Source organism: Artemia sp. Qi Xiang Cuo, chromosome 9 (assembly GCF_049724085.1).
Source record: "Artemia sp. Qi Xiang Cuo chromosome 9, ASM4972408v1, whole genome shotgun sequence".
Lineage (NCBI taxonomy): Eukaryota > Metazoa > Arthropoda > Branchiopoda > Anostraca > Artemiidae > Artemia > Artemia sp. Qi Xiang Cuo.
Genome location: NC_142802.1, coordinates 6,764,686 through 6,786,787, shown reverse-complemented (window position 1 = coordinate 6,786,787; position 22,102 = coordinate 6,764,686). Strand labels below are relative to the sequence as shown.

Genomic DNA, 22,102 nt, shown 5'->3' with positions numbered 1-22,102 from the left:
ACTTATAACATTAGAAAGTGTGGGTTTTGTTTTTTCGATTAAACTGAGCAGTATTTTCTCTTTAAAGTTCAGGAAAGGGCACTCCCTAAAAATTTTCTAGTGCATAAGCTAGAAAAATGTCGAAAATCAGTTCAATGAAATGTCATTTGATCAATTTTCAAGCTTTGGAAGTCTGATGTACTGCTACCCACTTTGATTAAAAACCTTTACAAAATGGTTATAAAGGCATCAAATCCTCTTAACTCTCCGTGATGGAGGAGAAACCCCAGAGCGAGGAATTTTTTAAAGACGATTGTGCCCGGTGTCCGACGTTAACCCCCTGAAAAATCACACCCCCCCCCCAAGGGAAGTACACCTCGGAAAATACCTCCCTGAAAATACTTCCGGTGGAAAACAGCCATCGGAAAATACACCACCGAAAAATACCCCCCCCCGTGTAAAATACCCCCCACGGAAAATATCCCCGGGAAATACTCCCCACCCCACGAAAAAAACCGAAGAAAATCCTTCCTCGGAAAATACCCCCTCCCTCAGAAAACACCCCCCGCGGCTGGTTGGTCTCCAATCACTTTAAGTGTTTCTTAAACCAAGTAAGGGAGTAGAAATCAATTTCACATTTTTCACGCATTTTCTTAAGTTTTCTTTGTAGATAGTATTTGTTATTGGGAAACATATCGAAATTTTTCGCGGGGGAGTCTTCTACAGGGGGGAGGGGGTTGTCTTGGGGAATGTTCAGTGGGGAGGTAATTTTTGGGAATGATTTTCGTTCAGCGAGGATGTTTTTTACGGGGGAGGGGGGTATTTTCCGCGGGGTGGGGTTATTTTTCGTTCCCGGGGGCTATCTTCCGCGGGTATTTTCTGGGGAGGTATTTTCTGGGGGGTAAATGCCTAGAGTCCTTGTTCCTAGGCAGTAAAGGTCACGGTCTAAATGTTTCATTTACGCCTCCCTAGATGTAGACAAATATTTGTCAACCAAGGTACAAGAGACTGCGGATTCAGTTAAAGATAAAGATAAAACTAAATTTTTGAGAATAATATTGATAGCTGATTAATTATTATTAATTATGTAAAAAAAAACAATATTTCAGTTGTTCTCTGTGAACTTGACTTAATTGTACCGGAGCACATAAATCATATTATATCTGTGGCTTTTCTAAATAGGCAAGAAGTAGAAACAACTTGCCTATTAGTTTAAAAATAAGAGATTCTTGTAAAAAATAAGTGTATGAAATATAGTCCATTTTTTAATGGTTTAAACCTATTATTTGAGAAACACGACTATTTACTTTAGCCTACTTTGGAGCAATACAGAAATCAAAATAGGTTCCAAATGTATTAAACGGGTTTCAACCTTCTGCTACCCTATATACCCTATGAGGAATGAGGATCTGTAGATCGTCTACAGGAAATCGGATATATTGCACAACATATAGTTTTTATTAGTAAGAGGAAATGTGAAAAATTTGATTTTTTTTCCTTTCTTTTAATTTAAGAAAATTTATTTGTATCCAGGAAGTTTACAAATATAATCCTTAAGCTACCTTATAGCCCAAATAACATACAGAAAATAAGATTTAACAAGCCGATAGAACGTGCTAATTCAAAGGAATAGGCTAAAAATCTTAAGTCAAAAATGTCGTATACCACTGTTTGACCTACTATAATCAAGACGTAAATAGACTTGAGTGTCTGTGCGACTGAATACCCCTATTATACCTCCAAGCCTGCTTCTCGCTCTACCTATATTTCTTAAGTCTTAGCAAAACGACCTAGCTTGTGATCCCTCGAATGCAATAACCTAATCTTTGTAGAGCTTTTTGTTTGAAGAAACATTCTTTCAAAACAATAATCTACTTTGCTGAAAGGAACAAACATTCTTGCGATGTAAGCAAAAATGATATCCCCAGACTTAGACAAAACTCACAACAGCATTAGTGATAAGAATGGTTAATAAGTAAATGTAATGATTCAGCGAAGTAGGATGGCGATAAATAACTAAATACAGATGGTTGAACTCCTCCCCCTCCCCCTTAGATATTTGTCCGAATCGTAAAACGTAACAAAATTCATATAAAAAAATTTATGATGTGTTAGTAGGATTGAGCTTTTGATTAGGTTGGCGATGGAAAAACTACATATAGATGGTTGAACTCCTCCCCCCCCCCTAAGATATTTGTCTGACTCGTAAAACGTAACAAAATGTATATAAAAATTTTTTGATGTGCCAGTAGGATTGAGCTTTTGATTAGGTTGGCGATAAATCAACTACATGCAGATGGTTGAACTCCTCCCCCTCCCCCTTGGATATTTGTCCGACTCGTAAAACGTAACAAAATGCATATAAACAAATTTTTTATGTGCCAGTAGGATTGAGTTTTTGATTAGGTCGGCGATGGATCAACTACATGCAGATGGTTGAACTCATCCCCTTCCCCCTTAGATATTTGTCCGACTCGTAAAACGTAACAAAATGCATATAAACAAATTTTTTATGTGCCAGTAGGATTGAGCTTTTGATTAGGTCAGCGATGGATCAACTACATGCAGATGGTTGAACTCCTCCCCATCCCCTTTAGATATTTGTCTGACTCGTAAAACTTAACAAAATGCATATAAACAAATTTTTGATGTGCCAGTAGGATTGAGCTTTTAATTAGGTTGGCGATGAATCAACTACTTGCAGATGGTTGAACTCCTCCCCTTCCCCCTTAGATATTTGCCCGACTCGTAAAACGTAACAAAATGCATATAAACTGATTTTTGGTGTGCTTTTAAAGTTTTTTTGTCCCCCCCCCAAAAAAAAAAGATGTAAAAAAATTGGTTTAACAATCGTATTTTAACAATTCCAGTGCTCTTTTTAGCTCCCGAATCTAATCAGATGGCAATCTGAAGCATTTTTACCTCTTTTATGGCCTGGGAACTCCTATTGCCCTTTAAACCATTAGGCCTAGTTTTAAAGATCCCCGTTTTAATAAAAATAGTAAAAAAAAAACAAAGACGTGCCTCTAATCCTCTACGCCCATTTCCTCAAATTGGATGAAATAGACTTTTTTTTCATACTAACGATCATTTGGTCATTATTTGGGAATTTTCCTAAATGATTGAACGCTCATGATTTAAAATTGTTAGGATCAGATAATTACTGTCAGAAATCAAAGGACACCAGGAATGTATTTCTTAGATAGTGACGAATTTCGCCAAAAGAGGTACAAAGGTTTTTTTTACCCCGCCGATCAATTCGAGACTGATTTGTAATACAGAATCCAAAAGAAAAACTTGTTAAGTGCGTATTACACAAACGCTTATTATACCACACCCTGTTTAAATTAGATTAATGAAATAATTTTAAGTCCGGATGCTTTGAGTCATTTTTAATTAAAATCATATTGCCTTTATATAATTAATAATAATCATTCAGCTATCAACATTACTTAATGCTCATTTTCTATATTTATCTTTATTTGCAGTCTCTTGAGCTTTTGGTAACCTAGTGAGGCGTAAATTATAAATTTAGATCGTTGACCTTTACAGCCTAGACACTTAAACTCATTTCATGAGTGTCCAGCTATTAAGAAATCTCTGTGTAAATTTTGACCGGACCCCCCCCCCTGCAAACAGGCACGTACGCAGGAATTTGCTTCGGGGGGGCCCAATTTTTTTTTTGGGGGGGGGGGGCAAATCCTTCAAATCCATTATTCTGTGAGAAAAATCAGAAAATTATGGGAAAATGAAAAAAATCGTGAGATTTCGGGGGGGGGGGAGCGGGCCCGGTGGCCCCCCGCCCTGCGTACGTCCCTGCCTGCAAACTGTCCAAATTAATGATAAATAGAAATAAAGGTTTAAGAGATACATGAGCCGTCGGTAAGAAGATATAGAATTTCGCCGTAAAGAATTGAACTCCATATTATTATAGACAAAAGCTTTGGGAGTCAATTAAATTACTTTTCATGAGATCATAATAACATCCAATTTATTTTGTAAAAACACACTATTTACTTTTATGTGGCAATATAAAAAGGCTTCTGGATTATGAAACGACAGATGTTTCAAAAACAAGATTAGAATTAATTTACATGGGTGTAACCAGTTGTTTATTTAGGGGGTAACGAACCATGGATTTCTTGAGAGAGGGGGAGAAGGACAAAAAAAAAACTTAAAGACAGGGCATAGTTATTTTTATATTAGTTTATCCAAGCAGGAGTGCCAAATCTGGGGATTGGGAGCAGCCCCCCCCCTTGATTTAGAAAAATAACTTCATCGGCATTTTCATTAAAATGTATGAAAAAATAAAAATGAACCTCAGCTAGATTTTGAAAATACTCTTTCTATATCTTCATTACAAAAAAAAAATGAAAAAATCCTTGCCAGGCCTGCATTTTCGTGAATTCGCGCTCAACATCCAAGATAGAGGAAACCTTAGACTAGATTAACAATTGTGAATTAAATTGATTTACTGTTCGCAAGATCCTAATGAAATACATCTCATTAATATGCATTTTGTAATTCAGAAATGTCTCAGGATTCTAAGACATCGAGGACTCTTTTCTAATCCAGTTGACTAATTATTCAGCTTCATTCTTACTTATTCAATTTTTGCAGGAGATGGTTATTCTCCCTGGAATAGTCTTACTGACATAGACAGAGCAGGGATAAGTGCTCCTGCTTATCAAATGACTGACCTTTTAGCAGCTGGATTATAATTAAGATGGTGCAAAGTTCGATGAAGGTTGGGCTTTTAATGATGGTAACAATAGACCCCGGCACCGCATCGACGAGGGAAGACCGGCGGCGGCGGGGCCAAAAACAGCAGCGGCGGCGCACCGCCGATAAGATGTCGGTGGCGCACCACCGGTGTGATCAATGTTGACCGCTAATATTAATGTTTTCATCAGTCTTTCTCAAATCACAGCTTAAATTTACAAATTTACTTTCTCCACTCATTGACAGTACACTTTAATAGGATACTCCACCTAGTAGCTACTGGTAGCAACCAGCCTGTCATATTCTTGTAAAATTCTCTCACCTCCCTTCACATTCCCTTTCGTATTTTTTAAAGCAGCCATATAATGTTCTATAAAATCCGTCTCAGCTTTAAATTAAAAAAAAATAATTAACTTTTTGGCATCCCTGCTTGAAAAAAAAAATTCAAGAGATTGTCATTTAAATATAATACTTCCCTACCCCCCCCCCTCTGGATACCACCTTAATAGGATACCGTCTCTGACCTTTTAGCAGCTGGATTATAATTAAGATGGTGCAAAGTTCGATGAAGGTTGGACTTTTAATGATGGTTAACAATAGACCCCGGCGCCGCATCGATGAGGGAAGACCGGCGACGGCGGGGCCAAAAACAGCAGCGGCGGCGCACCGCCGATAAGATGTCGGTGGCGCGCCACCGTTGCGATCAATGTTGACCACTAATATTAATGTTTTCATCAGACTTTCTCAAATCACAGCTTAAATTTACAAATTTACTTTCTCTACTCATTGACAGTACACTTTTATAGGATACTCCACCTAGTAGCTACTGGTAGCAACCAAACTGTCATATTCTTGTAAAATTCTCTCATCTCCCTTCACAGTCCCTTTCGTATTTTTTAAAGCAGCCATATAATGTTCTATAAAATCCGTCTCAGCTTTAAATTAAAAAAAAATAATTATCTTTTTGGCATCCGTGCTTGAAAAAAAAATTCAAGAGAGTGTCATTTAAATATAATGCTTCCCTACCCCCCCCCCCCTATGGATACCACCTTAATAGGATACCGTCTCTGCTTCAAATTAAAAAAAAACAATTAACATTTTGTCATCCCTCCTTTAAAAAATAAATACATTTGAGATATTATCATTTAAATACAATACCTCCCTAGCCCCCCCCCCCTCTGGATACCACCTTGATAGAATACCGTCCCTACTTTAAATTAAAAAAAAAGAAAAAATAATTTTTGGCATCCATGCTTTCAATAAAAAAAAACTCAAGGTACTATCACTTAAATATAATAATTCCCTATGCCCTCCCCTCTGGATATCATCTTGATAGGATACCGTCTCTGCTTTAAATTAAAAAAAAATTAACATTTTGGTATCCCTGATTTAAAAAATAAATGAATTTGAGATATTATCATTTAAATACAATACCTCCCTAGCCCCCCCCCCTCTGGGTACCACCTTGATAGAATACCGTCTCTACTTTAAATAAAAAAAAAAAAATTTGGCATCCATGCTTTCAATAAAAAAATTCAAGGTACTATCACTTAAATATAATAACTCCCTACACCCCCCCCCCTCTGGATACCATCTTGATAGGATACCGTATCTGCTTTAAATTAAAAAAACAATTAACTTATTGGCATCCCTGCTTTCAACCGAGGTATTATCATTTAAACATGATGGCTCCCTACCCCCCCCCCCCCTCTGGATACCACCATGATAGGCCGCCTCTGCCTTAAATTAAAAAAATAATTAACTTTTCGGCAACCCTGCTTTAAAAATTATAAGTTTGAGGTATTATCATTTAAATACAATACCTCCCTAGCCCCCCCCCTCTGGATACCACCTTGATATAATACTGTCTCTACTTTAGATTTAAAAAAAAAATATTTTTTGGCAACCATGCTTTCAATAAAATAATTCAAGGTACTATCACTTAAATATAATAATTCCCTACGCCCCCTCCCCCTCTGGATACCATCTTTATAGGATATCGTCTCTGCTTTAAATTACAAAAATAATTATGAGGTATTATCATTTAAATACAATACCTCTCTACCTCCCCCCCTCTGGATACCACCATGATAGGATACCGCCTCTGCCTTAAATTAAAAAAAAAATTTAATTAACTTTTTGGAATCCCTTCTTTCAATAAAACAAATTTGAGATATTATCATTTAAATTTAATACCCCCCTACCCCTCCCCCCTCTGGATACCACCTTGATAGGATACCGTCTCAGCTTTACATTAAAAAAATAATTTACTAAGTAGTTAACTAGGTCACTATATTGTTCAAACAAACATGCAAAATAATATTAAACAGCTTAGTGTTCCTTGAAAAATAAAATTGATGGTATGAGTTAAGGGGTACAGTGACAACAACACAAATGTCAAAATTATTCAGATATACCTCAAATTATTGGAAAACTGAGTTATAGATTCACCGTGGCATTCAATAAGATCCAAAGAATCTAATTAAAAGGGAGCACAAACAAAAGCTAAAGTAGGCCAGTAGCCTGGAGAAATTGCAAAACACCCAAGACAATGAACAAGTCCCAATGGGGGGCCCAGGGTCTATCAAAATATTTCAATGGTTTTCCAGGGAATTTAATATCATTTTCTTTCGTCTCCACTTTAAATGAAAAAAAGTAATTATCTTCTTGGCACCCCTGCCTTCAATTTAAAAAAAAAATGAGGTGGTATCATTTTAAAATGATAGCCCTCTATCCCCCCCCCTCTAGGCAATAATTTAAACTTTTTTATGAATCGTATTTTTGGGGTAACTTCCATTTCAATCTTTAATTCCCCAACCTTGTACATAGCTTAGTCTATAGCAAAATTTTGTCTCAATAGAAGTTTGTTTTTTTTTTGGGGGGGGGGGTCAAATTTTTTCAGAAAGATAATTGTATTTTCTTTAATCTATCAGGCGTTCAACAATTATATATTAAACATTCAGAAAATTTTATCTAAAAACAGCAAAAGAAAGCAAAATTCTGCAAACTTACGATTCAGCTGTATAAGCTATCTGTCGACTATCAACTTCAAAACCTAACTGAAGATGTATAGTAGTGAATGCGTTCTATTCAACTTAAAAATAAAATTATTAACTGCAAATGATGTAAGAAATAGCAATTGGGAAACTGCATTCGAAATGATTTAATCTCATTTCATAAAGACGATATTTTTTTTTTGTCAACATATGAAGAACTGTGTACATTACAATTGCATCTGTCTTGTTTTTATGCAAAGTAACAAAAGAGACGGGGCGTTTGGTCGATCCGCCGGCGTGGCGCCGGGGTCTACTTAACAAGCACAATCAGCTTTACCCAAAGACTCTATTGAAAAAGAAACACCCAGCTCAGTTTCAGGGGGGTCGAAGGAACCGTTTTGTAACCAATTAAATAAGCCAAAAGGGAAAATTTGCGTATAAATATTCATATCTTCGGAGAGGAGTCTGGCCAGACAACGCTTCAAGAAAACACAGAAAATATTGGATTGGGACACGCTTGGAACATCATTTCTTGAAATTGTGCTGGTGATGAGTATTCTCTCTGAAATAATCCTACTGACATAAACAGAGCAGGGGTAAGTGATCCTGCTTATCAAATGACTGGCCTTTTAGCAACTGGATCATATTTAAGATGTTGCAAAATTTGAGGAAGGTTAATGTTTTAATGATGAGTAAAAAGAATTATTAGATTTACCTAAAGACTCCATTTAACAAGAAACACCCAGCTCAGTTTCAAGGGGGTCGAAGCAACCGTTTTGTAACCAATTGAATAAGCAGAAAAGGGAAATTTGTGTATAGATATTCATATCTTCGCAGAGGAGGTGGGCCAGAAAAAACTTCAAGAAAACCCAGAAACATTAGATTGGGAGACGCTTGGAACATCAGTTCTCGAAATTGTGCTGGTGATGGGTGTTCTCTCTGGAATGATCTTACTGACATAGACAGAGTAGGGATAAATAATCCGGCTTATCAAATGACTGACTTTTAGCCAGAACCTAATTGAGATGATACAAAATTCAATGGAAATAAAAATTTTAATGATGGTTAAGAAACACAATTAGCTTTACCCAAGAATCCATTTGCAAAGAAACACCCAGCTCAGTTTCAAGGGAGTCGAAGCAACTGTTTTGTAACCAATTAAATATGCCGAAATGCAAATGCGTGATGCATTTCTTGAGATCATTCATATCTTGGGAGAGGAGTCTGGCTAGAACCCACCAAGAAAATCCAGAAGACATTGGATTGTGAAACTCTTGGAACAAAATTTCTTGAAATTTTGCTGGTTATGGGTATTATCTGTGGATTCATCTTAATGACAAAGGCAGAGTAAGAATAAGTAACTCTGCTTATCAAAAGACTAACCTTCAGCCGGAACACAATTGAGATGGTGCAAAATTCAATAGGGGGGGGGGTCAAAATTCTGTATGATGGTTAGCAAGCACGAATAGCTTTACCTAAGAATCTAAGACTCCATTTTTACAAAACACACTGCTCGGTTTAAAGGGAGTCCAAGCAACCGTTGGGGTACCAAATGTAGCCGTTTTATAAGACAATTAAATTAAAAAAAGTTTTTTTTTTTAACTGAAAGTAAGGAGCGACATTAAAAATTAAAATGAACAGAAACTATTCCGTATATGAAAGGGGTTGACCCCTCCTCAAAGCCTCACTCTTTACGCTAAAGTTTTTTTATTGTTTAAAAAAATAAAATTGTAAGACAGAGTCAAACTTTAGCGTAAAAAGCGAGGCGTTGAGGAGGGAAAACCCCTTTCATATACGAAATAATTTTTGTTCGTTTTAAGTTTTAATGTCGCTCCTTACTTTCAGTTAAAAAAACTTGTTTTTTTTATTTAGTTTCTGAACGTTTTTGAATTAATGCAGCTTTGATTTTGGCTCAGCGTACATGAATAATTAAAACAAAATTCGCATATTAATTTTTGGCTAAACGGCTTTCTCGAAATTTTGCCCTGACATAACTTACCAATTAACTTACGTAACGAATTTCTATATTCGTATTTTTTTATTACGTATATTAGGGAATTCGCCCCCTAGTCAATACCTCGCTCTTTACGCTAAAGTTTGAATTTTGTTCGAATCGCGAAAACCCTGAATCACAAAGGCTGGTTAATTAGAATAGATAGCTCTTTTGAAAGTACTACAAAAACTTTAGCATAAAGAGCGAGGTATTGACTAGGTATTGACTAATCATTTCTGTTCGTTTTAAGTTTTAATGTTGCTCCTTACTTTCAGTTGAAAAAAACTTGTTTTTTTTATTTAATTTCTGATCATTTATTAAATAATGCTGGGAAATCCGGCGCCCTCTTCATAGGAATGTCCCTTTCACCAAGGAAACATACCCCATGAAAATACTTTCCCCCGTAACCCCTACTCCCACCCCCCACCCCCCCCCAAAAAAATTCCTCCTGAAAACGGCGGTATACTTCCCAATGACCAAAACTATATGTAAACAATTGGCAAAGTTTATTACTTGCAGCCCTTTCCCCAGGAACTTTGGGGGATTAAGTCATCCTCAAAGACATATTAATTAAATTTTCGACTATGCTGAACAAAATGGCTATCTCAGAATTTTTATTGGGTAACTTAGGGGGGAAAAATGAGCGTAGGAGGGGGCCAAGTTGCCCTCTAATTATTTTGGTCACTTAAAAAGGGCACTAGAACTTTTAATTTCCGTTCGAATGATCCCTCTACCGATATTCTAGGACTACTGGATCGATACAATCACCCCTGGAAAAAAAACACGCATCCGTGATCTTTCTTCTGGCAAAAATACAAAATATCACATTTTTCCAGACAGGAGCTTGAAACTTCTATAGGTGGCTGAATCTGATGGTGTGATTTTCATTAACGTTCTATGACTTTTAGGGGGTTTTCCCCCGCTTTTATTCGAAAATAAGGCAAATTTTCTCAGGCGCGTAATTTTGAATGGGCAAGACTAAACTTCATGAAACTTATATATTTGAAATCAGCATAAAAATTTTATTCTTTTGATGTATCTATAACGTTTTTTAGAGTATCGGTTACTATTCAGCTGGGTCGCTCCTAACTTACAGCTCGTTACCACGAACTGTTTGAAAAGTAAATTTGTATGCAGACCTTAATATTTCGGGAGAGGAGTTCGTCCAGAAGACCCTTGAATATTCGATAAAATCCTACATAACTGATAAGCGCTATTTTGGAAAGTAGTTGAGCTAAATGAATGTAACACTCAGGAGCGGATTCAAAACCAATGGTTCAAGAAGTTTTTCAAACTATCTACATGCATCCTTTCCCTATTCGAAGGGCACCGGTCTTGATGACCTTGGAAAAATTCTGTATATTAAAAAGGAAATTTTCACAAATAGATTTACAGTATAAATAAGCTCAAAGGATAATGTTTCAAATGTTATATTTCTGCCAAATCCAAATTTGCGTAGTTTTAAAAGTTTGATAAAATATATTTAAAATTTTAAAATTAATCTTAATATTGCTTAAAATACTATTAGGCCACTGGAAGTTTGTTCGTGTTTAAAACGTGTTTAAAACGTCGAGGAAAAGCAGACTTAAACCAAAATTAAAGGAAAATATCTTCTGTACATTCTTCTAAGCCTTAGAAATAGAAGATAAATTGAGATTTGAGTTTAAAAACACATTCTTGGGGCATAAATTAATATCTGGATCCATCATATATCGTTCAACCAGCTAAATTATAGGCAGCGCGCTAGCGCTGCCTAAGTAAAGAACGATGTGGGCACAATGTGTTTTTTTTCCTCCATACCCGGGCACTTCGTATCGAAGGAGTTGTCGTAAAAACTTCGAAAAGGACTCATTCGATTGGAAATTGGAGTGGCTAGTGCCCTTTTTAAAAGTCGAAAGTGATTGGAGGGCAACTAGCCCCCTCCCACGCCCATCATTCCCCCAAACACATACCAGCAAAATTTTGAGATAGCCATTTTGTTCAGCGTAGTTGATTTCCACTTAGAAAATATTTTTTTGAGGAGGACACTCCCCCACATCCCTCAGGGCAAGGGTTTTAAGTTATGCCCTGGGGGCATATACGGTTTTTATAGATGGTGTTGTCATAGAAACTTCAAAAAATGCTCATTTGATTGGAAATTCAAAGGGCTAGTGCCCTTTTTAATAGTTGAAAGTGACTGGACGGCAACTAACCCCCCTCTCACGCCCACTTTTTCATAGGCAGCGCGCTAGCGCTGCCTAAGTAAAGAAAGATGTGGGCGCAATGTGTTGTTTTTTTTGTTTTTTTTTCTCCATACCAGGGCACTTCGTATCGAAGGAGTCGTCGTAAAAACTTCGAAAAGGGCTCACTCGATTGTAAATTGGAGTGGCTAGTGTCCTTTTTAATTGGAGTGGCTATTGTTCTTTTAAAGTGATTGGAGGGCAACTAGCCCCCCCGTCCACGCCCATCGTTCCCCCAAATACATCCAATCAAAATTTTGAGATAGCCATTTTGTTGAGCGTAGTTGATTTCCAGATAGAAAATATGTTTTTGAGGAGGACACTCCCCCATAACCCTCAAGGCAAGGGTTTTAAGTTATGCCCAGGGGGCATATAATGTTTTTATAGAAGGCGTTGTCGTAGAAACTTCAAAACAGGCTCATTCGATTAGAAATTCAAAGGGCTAGTACCCTTTTTAATAGTCAAAAGTGATTGGAGCGCAACTAGCTCCCCCCACGCCCATTATTCCCCCAAACACATCCAATCAGAATTTTGAGATAGCCATTTTGTTCAGCGTAGTTGATTTCCTGATAGAAAATATATTTTTGAGGAGGACACTCCCCCACAACCCTCAGGGAAAGGGTTTTAAGTTATGCCCTGGGGGCATATAAGGTTCTTATAGAAGGCTTTGTCGTAGACTGTCGCAGAAACTTCAAAACAGGATCATTCGATTGGAAATTCAAAGGGCTATTTCCCTTCTTAATACTCGAAAGTGATTGGAGGGGAACTAGCCCCTCCCCCACGCCCATTATTCCCCCAAACATCCAATCAAAAAATTTATATGGCCAATTTGTTCAGCGTAGTTGATTTTCAGAAAGAAAGTGGGTTTTTAAGGAGGAGACTCCCCCACAACCCTTTGGGCAAGGGTTTTCAGTTATATACTGGGGGATATAAGGTTTTTATAGAAGGCGTTGTCACAGAAACTTCAAAAGGGGCTCATTTGATTGGAAATTCAAATTGCTAGTGCCCTTTTTAATAGTTGAAAGTGATTGGAGGGCAAATAGCCCCCCCCCCCACGTCCATCATTCACCCAAACACATCCAATCAAAATTTTGAGATAGCCATTTTGTTCAGCGTGGTTGATTTCCAGATATAAAATATGTTTTTGAGGAGGGAATTCCCCCACAACCCTCAGGGCAAGGGTTTTAAGTTAGGCCCAGGGGGCATATAATGTTTTTATAGAAGGTGTTGTCGTAGAAACTTCAAAAAAAAGCTCATTCGATTGGAAATTAAAAGGCTGTTGCCCTTTTTAATAGTCAAAAGTGATTGGAGGGCAACTAGCCCCCCCCCATGCCCATAAATCCCCCAAACACATCCAATAAAAACTTTGAGATAGCCAGTTTGTTCAGCGTAGTTGATTTACTGATAGAAAATATGTTTTTGAGGAGGATATTCCGCCACAGCCCTAAGGGCAAGGGTTTTAAGTTATGCCCTGTGGGTATATAAGGTTTTTATAGAAGACGTTGTCGTAGAAACTTCAGAAAAGGGCTCATTCGATTTGAATTTCAAAGGGCTAGTGCCCTTTTTAATAGTCGAAAGTGATTAGTAATATTTTTTGTTGTTGATGTTGTTTAGACCAGGGTGCTCCGTATTGAAGGAGTTGTCGTGGGAACTTCGAAAGGGACTCATTCGATTGAAAATAGAAAGGGCTGATGCCCTTTTTAATAGTCGATATCGATTGGAGGGCTACTAATCCCCCTTCCACTCCCACCCTCCCATTTGCCCATTATGTTTAAAAACTTAATGTTGCCTCAATATTAAATAAAAATTCACAGTGATAATGCTAATTCCTAATAAGGTACCTCAGCAGTATCCCAAGAGCGACTGAGGGTATTATGTTCAAACTTTTGGGGCTACTTCTGCTCTTAAAATGTAACCAAATCAAAATAGCGTAAGTGTATCAAAGCTATCAAAGAAAGCAAACAGATGTTTTTGCAAATGGTATCAAGTTTTCCATTTCAGGTCAACTAGAGGAGGTATGAAACTAAGTTAAACAGTACCATTTGTGTCCATATTTTTAAAATGGTGCATGTTGTTAAAAATTGCTGAAAATTTTTCTCCAGCATACAAATAGCAGGCCAAACCATAAAGTCTTAAAAAACGAAAAGATTTAAAGCGTTATTTTCCTTTTCTCTGAAAAGACTATGCCAATATAGAACGAACAGAAATGAATTGAAAAGATTTTTTTTACACAATAAGTTTTTCACAGAAAAGTAAAGAACTCCATTAAACAAAAAATGAGCAAAATGAAATAAAATAATCTACCAAGCTCGAAACTACCACAAATCAGCATCGATAAATAAATGAAACCCAAAACGAACAGAAATTAAAATAAATAACCGAGTCAAACTCAAAACGAGCAGAGATTAACATAAGTTGGGCGCAAAACCCCTACACCTTCCCAAGGCCAGATCAAAATTTGCACTTTACTGAAAAAAATATAAATTTTTTTACTTTTATAACTTTAATAAGCCAAATAATATTAACATTTTGATTACTAAATATCAGCATATGTAAATTAAACTGACAATGCACATTCTTTTGTATTTTTTTTGTTCAGTAAAGTGTAAATTTGTTCTGCCCTTGGAAAGGCATAGGGGTTTTGCGCCAAACTTATGTTCATTTCGGCTGGTTTTGAGTTTGACTCGGTTATTTATTATTATTTCTGTTCGTTTTCGGTTTAATTTATTTGTCAATGCTGATTTGTGGTAGTTTCGAGCTTGGTAGATTGTTTGATTTTATTTTTGCTCATTTTTTGTTTAATGGAGTTCTTTACTTTTCTTTGAAAAACTTATTTTGTGGGAAAGGTTTTTTTAATTAATAAGAGTCAAAACCAGTACGCATAAGCGGCAGTAATGAAAAGGCACTTGGAGACGCTTTTTATAAAAATAATATCTATAACCCACACTATTCAGTGAAATGTGCTGGGTCGATTAGTCCAGTGGAATTTTCTTTATCATGTGTGGCTCTCAGTACAACAGGGTTCCTCTGTTCTTTGACACTTTTTTTTCAAGCGAGGAAATCCCTAGAACTTGGAGCTTTTGATATGATTTCGGCTGCCTTGCCCTAACGTTAAGCCAGCAGTACCTGGGCTGAGGAATAATTGGCGATTCTTTCGGGATAGGTGGTCATTGGTGGCAAAGGAAGAACTAATGGGAGGCAAGGAAGTATTTTCTTGAAGGTGAGATGTTTTCATGGTTTCCTAAATTTCATGGTTTTTCAATTTGCGGATAATTTACACGGTATTCCTACAATTTCCTACTGTTTGCCTAAAAACTAATCTTTGAATTCGATCAGCATGAATTCAGAATTCGTGCGCTCCCTAAGTCAGGAGGGGGTGCCAGCCCCTTCCTGGCTGAATGATGCTGTCTTATCTTATATAGTTATTTAACAATATAGTTATTGTTATATTATAGTATACTTTTATTGTATAGAATTGTAACATATTGTATAGTATTGTACAGCATTGTATACTGTTATCTATAGTTATTGTAACAATATATTATATTGTTATTTAACACTATAGTTTGTGTCTCAAATCAATCGTAAACAGCAATCATGAGACCCTATTTATTTTTCAAGTTCATTTACTCCAAAAATTTATGCTATGTATCATACTGCCTTTTGAATTACAGCAGTCAATATAGCCTCTGGCTTTCCTCCATTGATGCTAGAGTTTGTATTATGAACAACATTTGAAGGACTCAATAGGTTTTTTTTCAGTCTGTTTACTCTACAATAAAAATAAATAAAGATTTGAGAGATGTTGGCAGTAAAGAGTTTGCATAATCATGTGTCTAGGATTGACACCTAATCAGTTTCAAAGATGAATATAAGGGCCTTTGGAGTTTTAAATATGTAATTCATTTATGCATTAATTAAAAATTTAATCTTAACAACAAGTTTAGTTAAACAAAATTTGTTTGCAATTGTTTAGTGCCAAATTTCATGGAAAGCGAGTCTATTATTTGGTCGTTAGAAACCTGATATTCGAAAATTTCATGCCAGGAAATCTGAGTTTTTGAGCATAAGATTCGCAGGGTGGATTCACACCGCATATTTATTACCTTTTTGCTAATCATTGACAAAAATTGAAACAATAAAAAAGGGATTTCTCTATTCTATTTAGTCTACAATAAAAATCGATGCTGTATAATATTATCCAACTCCCTACAACAGGGTTCAAGAACCCTATGACGCAGCTACCGGGCTGACCTCAGAAATCTCAATGCCTCAATTCAACCCGAATGGGAGGATGTCTGGGTGGCCGCAGCGATGGAAGATGACTGGCGACTCTTCTTGAATGCCATACGCGCCTATGGAGGCACAGGATCTAAGGTCTAATGATAGTATTATAACGCTTTTTGGATTACCATAGCCCATTCAGCCTCGGCCGTTCCTCCAAGTGTATGATACTAATCAGTTTGTATAATAATATATATATATATAGGATTAACAAATACCACTCTCAATGATAAATTTAGGGCACTCGAAGCTTTATATAGTTTATTATTATATTGCCACAACAGGCACCAAAATTACGGATGTCTGATTATGGGATGATGTCTGGGCGGCCACAGCGGTGAGAGATGACTGGTGACTCTTTTTGGATGCCCTGAGTGCCTAATGAGGCACAGGAGGACAGATTCAGCCCCGACCCTTCCTCTATTCTTCCAGCATTGATAAAAAGGAAGCTTGGAAACTTTTTCCATTGCAGTTTTCTCTATAAATATGCTTACTTAAGCATTTCTTCCGGGTAACGGAATTAATGAAGCTGGAAACAGCTGTGTTCTAAAAAAGCCGTTTTTATGATACTTATTGTTGTCTCCCAGCTTGATAATACTGTAACTGTTTTACCATCTTAATTGTACAGCCTAGCATATTACTATCAAGAAAAAATAAGAAGAGAATAAAGAACCCTGAAAAGGGATATTTTTTTTCTTATAAAAAAAAGAAAACAGAAGTCCTATCCATTATTCAAAATCCTAAACAATACTTTGTCGTTGAATAGGTTATATTTCATCGAATCGGGTAATTCCCAAATTCACCATGCAGCTCTGTTTTCAGTTGCAGGCCTGGCTGCTTTTGAATCAGACGCTAAATAGCAGTCTTTTATTAAATAAAATTTGTTTCTGTTCCTTTTTTTTAACTAATGGATTTCACAGTAGTTTTCGACCCAATATTTCGACAGACTATTTCCCATTTAAGAAATCATTTCACTCTTACCTTTTAGCCGATTAAAAAAAAAACTATTTTGGTATATGTCAGCTAACAAATTTTGTATGCAGCCCCTCTATACTCTACCCCCAAACCCCTCTAATATGCAAATATATAGCAGAAATTATATATTTTCCATCTATTCTCTCAATGCGTCTCACTTGTTTCAACCCGTGTACATATAAATTGAATTAACTGTGGCGAAACAAGAACCGGAAAACAAGTGATGGGTGGCAAAATGCGTTGGACATATATGATATGGGCTATATATTTGCATATTAGGGGGGGGTAGACTACAGTAGGGCTGCATGCGAGATCCAGTATGAATTGTGCTGTATATTATGAAGTATGAATTATTTTCTTAACATGTTTCCTTTTCTACAGGCTCTTCTCAAGGCTTGTACCACAATCTAAAGTATTTAAAAAAAGGACTATTTCCCTCTAAATGTTTTACATACAGCATTTTTGCTTTCCTTTGAAGTTTTGAAAGAGTGAAACATGTCTTTTGGCTTTGAGGCGCCTTCGAAAATAGCTTGTAGAGCCGTTTGTGAAACTCTGGCGAAACTTAGGCTAAAGGTTCTTATTGCCGTAGTTTCCAACTTGCAGTAGCTGTATCGCCGAAAGCGTACTACTACTACTACTACTAACACCTCACCGCAGCACCAATTCGCCAGAGGCCAACACAGCTACACACGCTCCTCCTCCATCCCAATATACATCGGCAATCGTTATAATCTAAATTTCTCACCACAAATGGAAAGCGAAAAATCTGGAAAGTGTTTTCGGATTTCTTTTTGCCGCTGTTATTAAGAAGTAGTAACTTAAAAAAAAAAATACTGTCAGCTGCTAAAGTATGAAAAAAATTCGATACGGTACCGAAAGCTTCAATTTACAGCTAGTTTTATGTACGAAAAAAGAGGATATAATCCATATTAGACAAAAGGAAACTTATAGATTTATTAGAGGCAAAACAAGAAAACACAACACAAATTTAATAAATTTGTTGTTTTTTTGAGGGGATAGGATCTAAATTTAACTTTTCCAAAAGAAATTGACGCTAAATTCGTATCTGGACTACCCCCCCCCCCCCACCAAATTTTTGTTTGACTGGTAAAAACGTAACAAAAATGTCAATAAACAAATTTTGTATGTGGTTTTTAGTCTTTTTTGTAAAAAAAAAAAAAAAAAAAAAACAATACCCCCCCCCGAACATAAATCCTGGCTACAGTATTGCTTAACCCCTTTTGAATTAGGCCTACTGCGACTATCGTTTTATACTGAAAATTGTAGCCTTATTTTCAGCTATGCATACTAACTTTTGGAGTTTTGCTTCATATTTCAAAGCTGGAATATACAAAAAGTTTTTGTACATAGCTTGGAACTGTAACAATTCTTTGATACCCATAGACTTATTATAAAAATTATAAATTTATGTTGACACCTGGCTAGGCATGGAAAACGTTTCTCCCCTGTTTTTTCCTGGCCATAGAGCCTTACGGGGGAGTTTATATTGAAGTGTATTTTGCTGTGTTTATTAATTGAATAAATTGATTGATTGATTGATTGATAATAACTAAACTGGCCAAGCATTATAGAACGAGAAAACATAGGCAAAGAAGAAACGCGAGGTAAAGTACAGCCATTAAAAAAAGAGAAAAATGAAAAAATTGAGGATGTTGAGCTTTCCTCAATGAAGAAATGAGAACAAAAATAACTAAACGTTTGAGCAAAGTGAACTTTTAGAGGTCTTGCGAGTTCATGGTGCTAGGATAGGTTTGAAAATTAATGTTAAGAAGACTAAGTCGTTAAGGATAGGAATAAGTGAAGATTAAAAGGTGAGTTTGGGCAATGAAAAGATCGATCAAGTGGACAGCTTTGTTTTTCACAGATGAAAATAGTTTGGAAGAATGTGAAGCTAAGTTTGCGAACCAAGATTTGAATATTGGAAGCTACAGTGACGACAGTGGTCAAATATGGTTCTGAAGCATGGGCAATCCGTGAAACGGAGGAAGATTTGCTGGATGTTTTCCAGAGAAATCGCCTACTGATTGTTTTAGGTATCCGACTGACTGACCGTATTTCAAACAGAAGTCTATACGGAAAGTGTGTTTAAATCCAACTATCTAAGGCTATAATGAGAGAAAGGTTAAGATGACTAGGGCACATTCTGAGGATGAAGAATGCCAGATGGCCAAAGATTGTACTTTTCAGCCAACCGTCTAGGGCTAAAGGGAAAGCAGGTCGTCTTTGTTTGGGATGCGAGGATGTCGTAAAGAAATAATTAAGGGATAGAGGAGCTTCCTGGGGGGATGTAAAGAGGGGGCTTTGAATAGGTTGGAATGGACGAGGAGCGTGAGTAGCTGTATTGGCCTCAGGTAGCTAGGTGCAGCGGTGGGTTGTTAGTAGTAGTAGTAGTAGTAGTAGTAGTAGTAGTAGTAGTAGCAGTACAGACAAACGTCGGTAAATTAGGGGCGCAAAAATAAGGTTAACCCCTTTTTTCGATCCCCAAAAATGATACCCTTTTCTCTTATTTTAGATACCGCTTTATACTACTGCTAGCATCACTTCTGTATAAACCGGTTTAACCGTAGACCAACTGTGACGTACTTGAATCAACTGTGACGTAACCGAGAGCCAGAAAATACTTGGGAAACATGATTCGGGCTATAATTTGCACAAGATAAAGTAGAGGTAATGCATAGCGAAGCAGCAGCTGAAATGTGTTAACCACAAATATTCGGAATATAAAGACGCAAAAATTTGTGGGTACTTATGCATTAGATGGTCACTTTTATATATTGTGCAAGGAAACCAGTCACGAAAAACCCGCCAGACGGGTTAACTGCAAGACACCGCTATAGAGAAATGCAATGCAAAGCATGGTTTTCTTTGCGTTTACGATATTTAAACTTCAGTTTTTAGGGGTTTAGGGGGGTACCTAGGTTAGGTTACGTATTTAATATATGGTATGCTTTACCCCCCACCCCACCCCCCTATTTGTGCAAATATATAGCCCAAGTTTGTTTTTAAACTATTAAATTCATCGTATTTTATTTTATTTCATTAGCATTAACAAACTTGACTTCTTTAGGAGTATATAGAAGTGACCATCTAATGCAAAAGTACCGATTTTTGTTTCTATCCCTTTTATATAGTCAAAATAAGAGGGAAGATATAAGTCTTTGATGTTCCGTAAAGAGTTTGAATTGAATTTCCGAGTAAAGCGATTATTATATTCGGAAAAAGCATAAAATGGCATCGAGTGGTGTGTTCACCTTATTCGTAGGTGAGTAAAATAAACTACCCCAAAATTACTCAAAATTCTACAGAAAAATTTTTATAAAACCTCTTTTTTTAATTTTTGTTCTTAAGGTTTTTCTTTTTGTATTTTCGTGGGGTCTTTTATTAATCAAGTTTTATTTCTTCCTGGCCTGATTATGGCTAAATGGAGATCTTGGCCGAAACATTTTTATTTTTGTCTTTTTTCTCTGGCTGTGATTTATTTTGTTTTACTTCATTGTCCTATGTTTTCTCATTTTGCCGAGCTCCATAACGAGACTAAAGGAACGTGAGTTACGCCCTTTAGTTTTATGCTACAATGATTAATCAACCAGACTCAATACAAGAATCATTGAAACTAAGTTTACTTATTTCCTTCAACAGCTTGTGTTTAAATAATTTCTTAGACTAGACTGTCTTGCATTTACAATTAAAGCAGACACATATTGAAAATGGGCAAATTTTTTGAATAAGGCAGTGATAAATAATAGAACTAATTATAATACAAAACTTGTTTTGTAAGTTCAAATATTTCTGCCTCACATTCGGAAGCCTTTATCAACGAAAAAATAATATAGCCCCCCCAAAAAACACAACGAAAAACACAATGTAAGGAAAAAACTATAAAAAAAAGACGAAAAAAAATGAATAACACCTATTGGGTTTTTCTTTATAGCCTTTTTAGGCTAGCTTTCCCTCCTTGGTTAAGGCTTCCGGTTGTGAAGCCAAAATATTAGAGCTTCTGTTATTATTTTTGTATTAAAAAGTTTTCTTATTATGTTTCACTGTCTTACTAAAAAAAAAAAGAAATTAGCCATTTTTTAATACATTTTCGTTTAAAATAGATTCCATTTGGATAGATTTATATTTGCGGCATTTGGGAAACGGTAATTTGATTGAGGTTCGCGGCTATTGATTGATAACTAAAAATTTACGAAATTAGTTATGCTATAAACAGTTGGGAAATATTTCCCAACTATGACAATTTGTTGAGAATTCACTAAATTTATTTAAAATTTGGCTCCAAAGTTATTTCGAATGTAGAATTACTACCTTTCAGGGTCAATTCTATCCTTATTAACACCTCCAGACATCAGGTTTACACTAGCACATTCCTATAATCATTGGCATGTGTGCAAATGACACTGCTCTACTAAACAACTTTTCCCTGGAACTAACACTAAAGAAAATGCGGGGAAAATGTCAGAACTCCTGTCAAAATTAGCCGGAAACAAAGTGGGCAGGTCTTCCCTTTTTCTGTCTCTTTTTTAAAAGTTAAAATGCTAAAGAGTCATCTATATAGATTATTTCTCTATGATGGGTGCTGCGCTTTACTCTGCTGCAGAGTTGGTTTACGCCAATCATAACATGATTGCAGAAGTTACAATAAACCAAAGAAAAGTACATATTCATATTGAAATGGGTTCCACGTGGTTCTGGAATTACAAGGACAATTCTCACAGCCTACCCTACGGGTCCAAAGGGCTTGGTGCTGCCACCACGGAAAGGCCCTAACAAAGGGGGGTTTTTGACAGTTCTAGGGAGTTTTTACTGTTTTATAGCCGCCGGACCAGCTCCACATAAAGGAGGGCCCCAAATTTGGAAACCCCAACGGTATATTCCATGGCTGCTTCTGTGAGGCCCCTCGCGAAGTCACA

The 22,102-nt window shown here is 36.5% G+C and overlaps 1 protein-coding gene across 4 annotated transcripts in view; it reads right to left on the bottom strand.

The window, feature by feature from the left end:
• LOC148948272 (potassium voltage-gated channel subfamily KQT member 1-like) overlaps window positions 1-21,610 on the bottom strand; it is a 420,960-nt gene extending 399,350 nt beyond the window's left edge. For all 4 annotated transcript variants that reach the window (XM_089093855.1, XM_089093854.1, XM_089093858.1 and 1 more), the window contains exon 1: window positions 21,498-21,610. In XM_089093855.1, coding sequence (XP_088949981.1) covers window positions 21,498-21,538 — 41 coding nt within the window. In that variant the 5' untranslated portion in view covers window positions 21,539-21,610. The remainder of the gene's footprint in view (window positions 1-21,497) is intronic.
• Window positions 21,611-22,102: the final 492 nt, after the last annotated feature.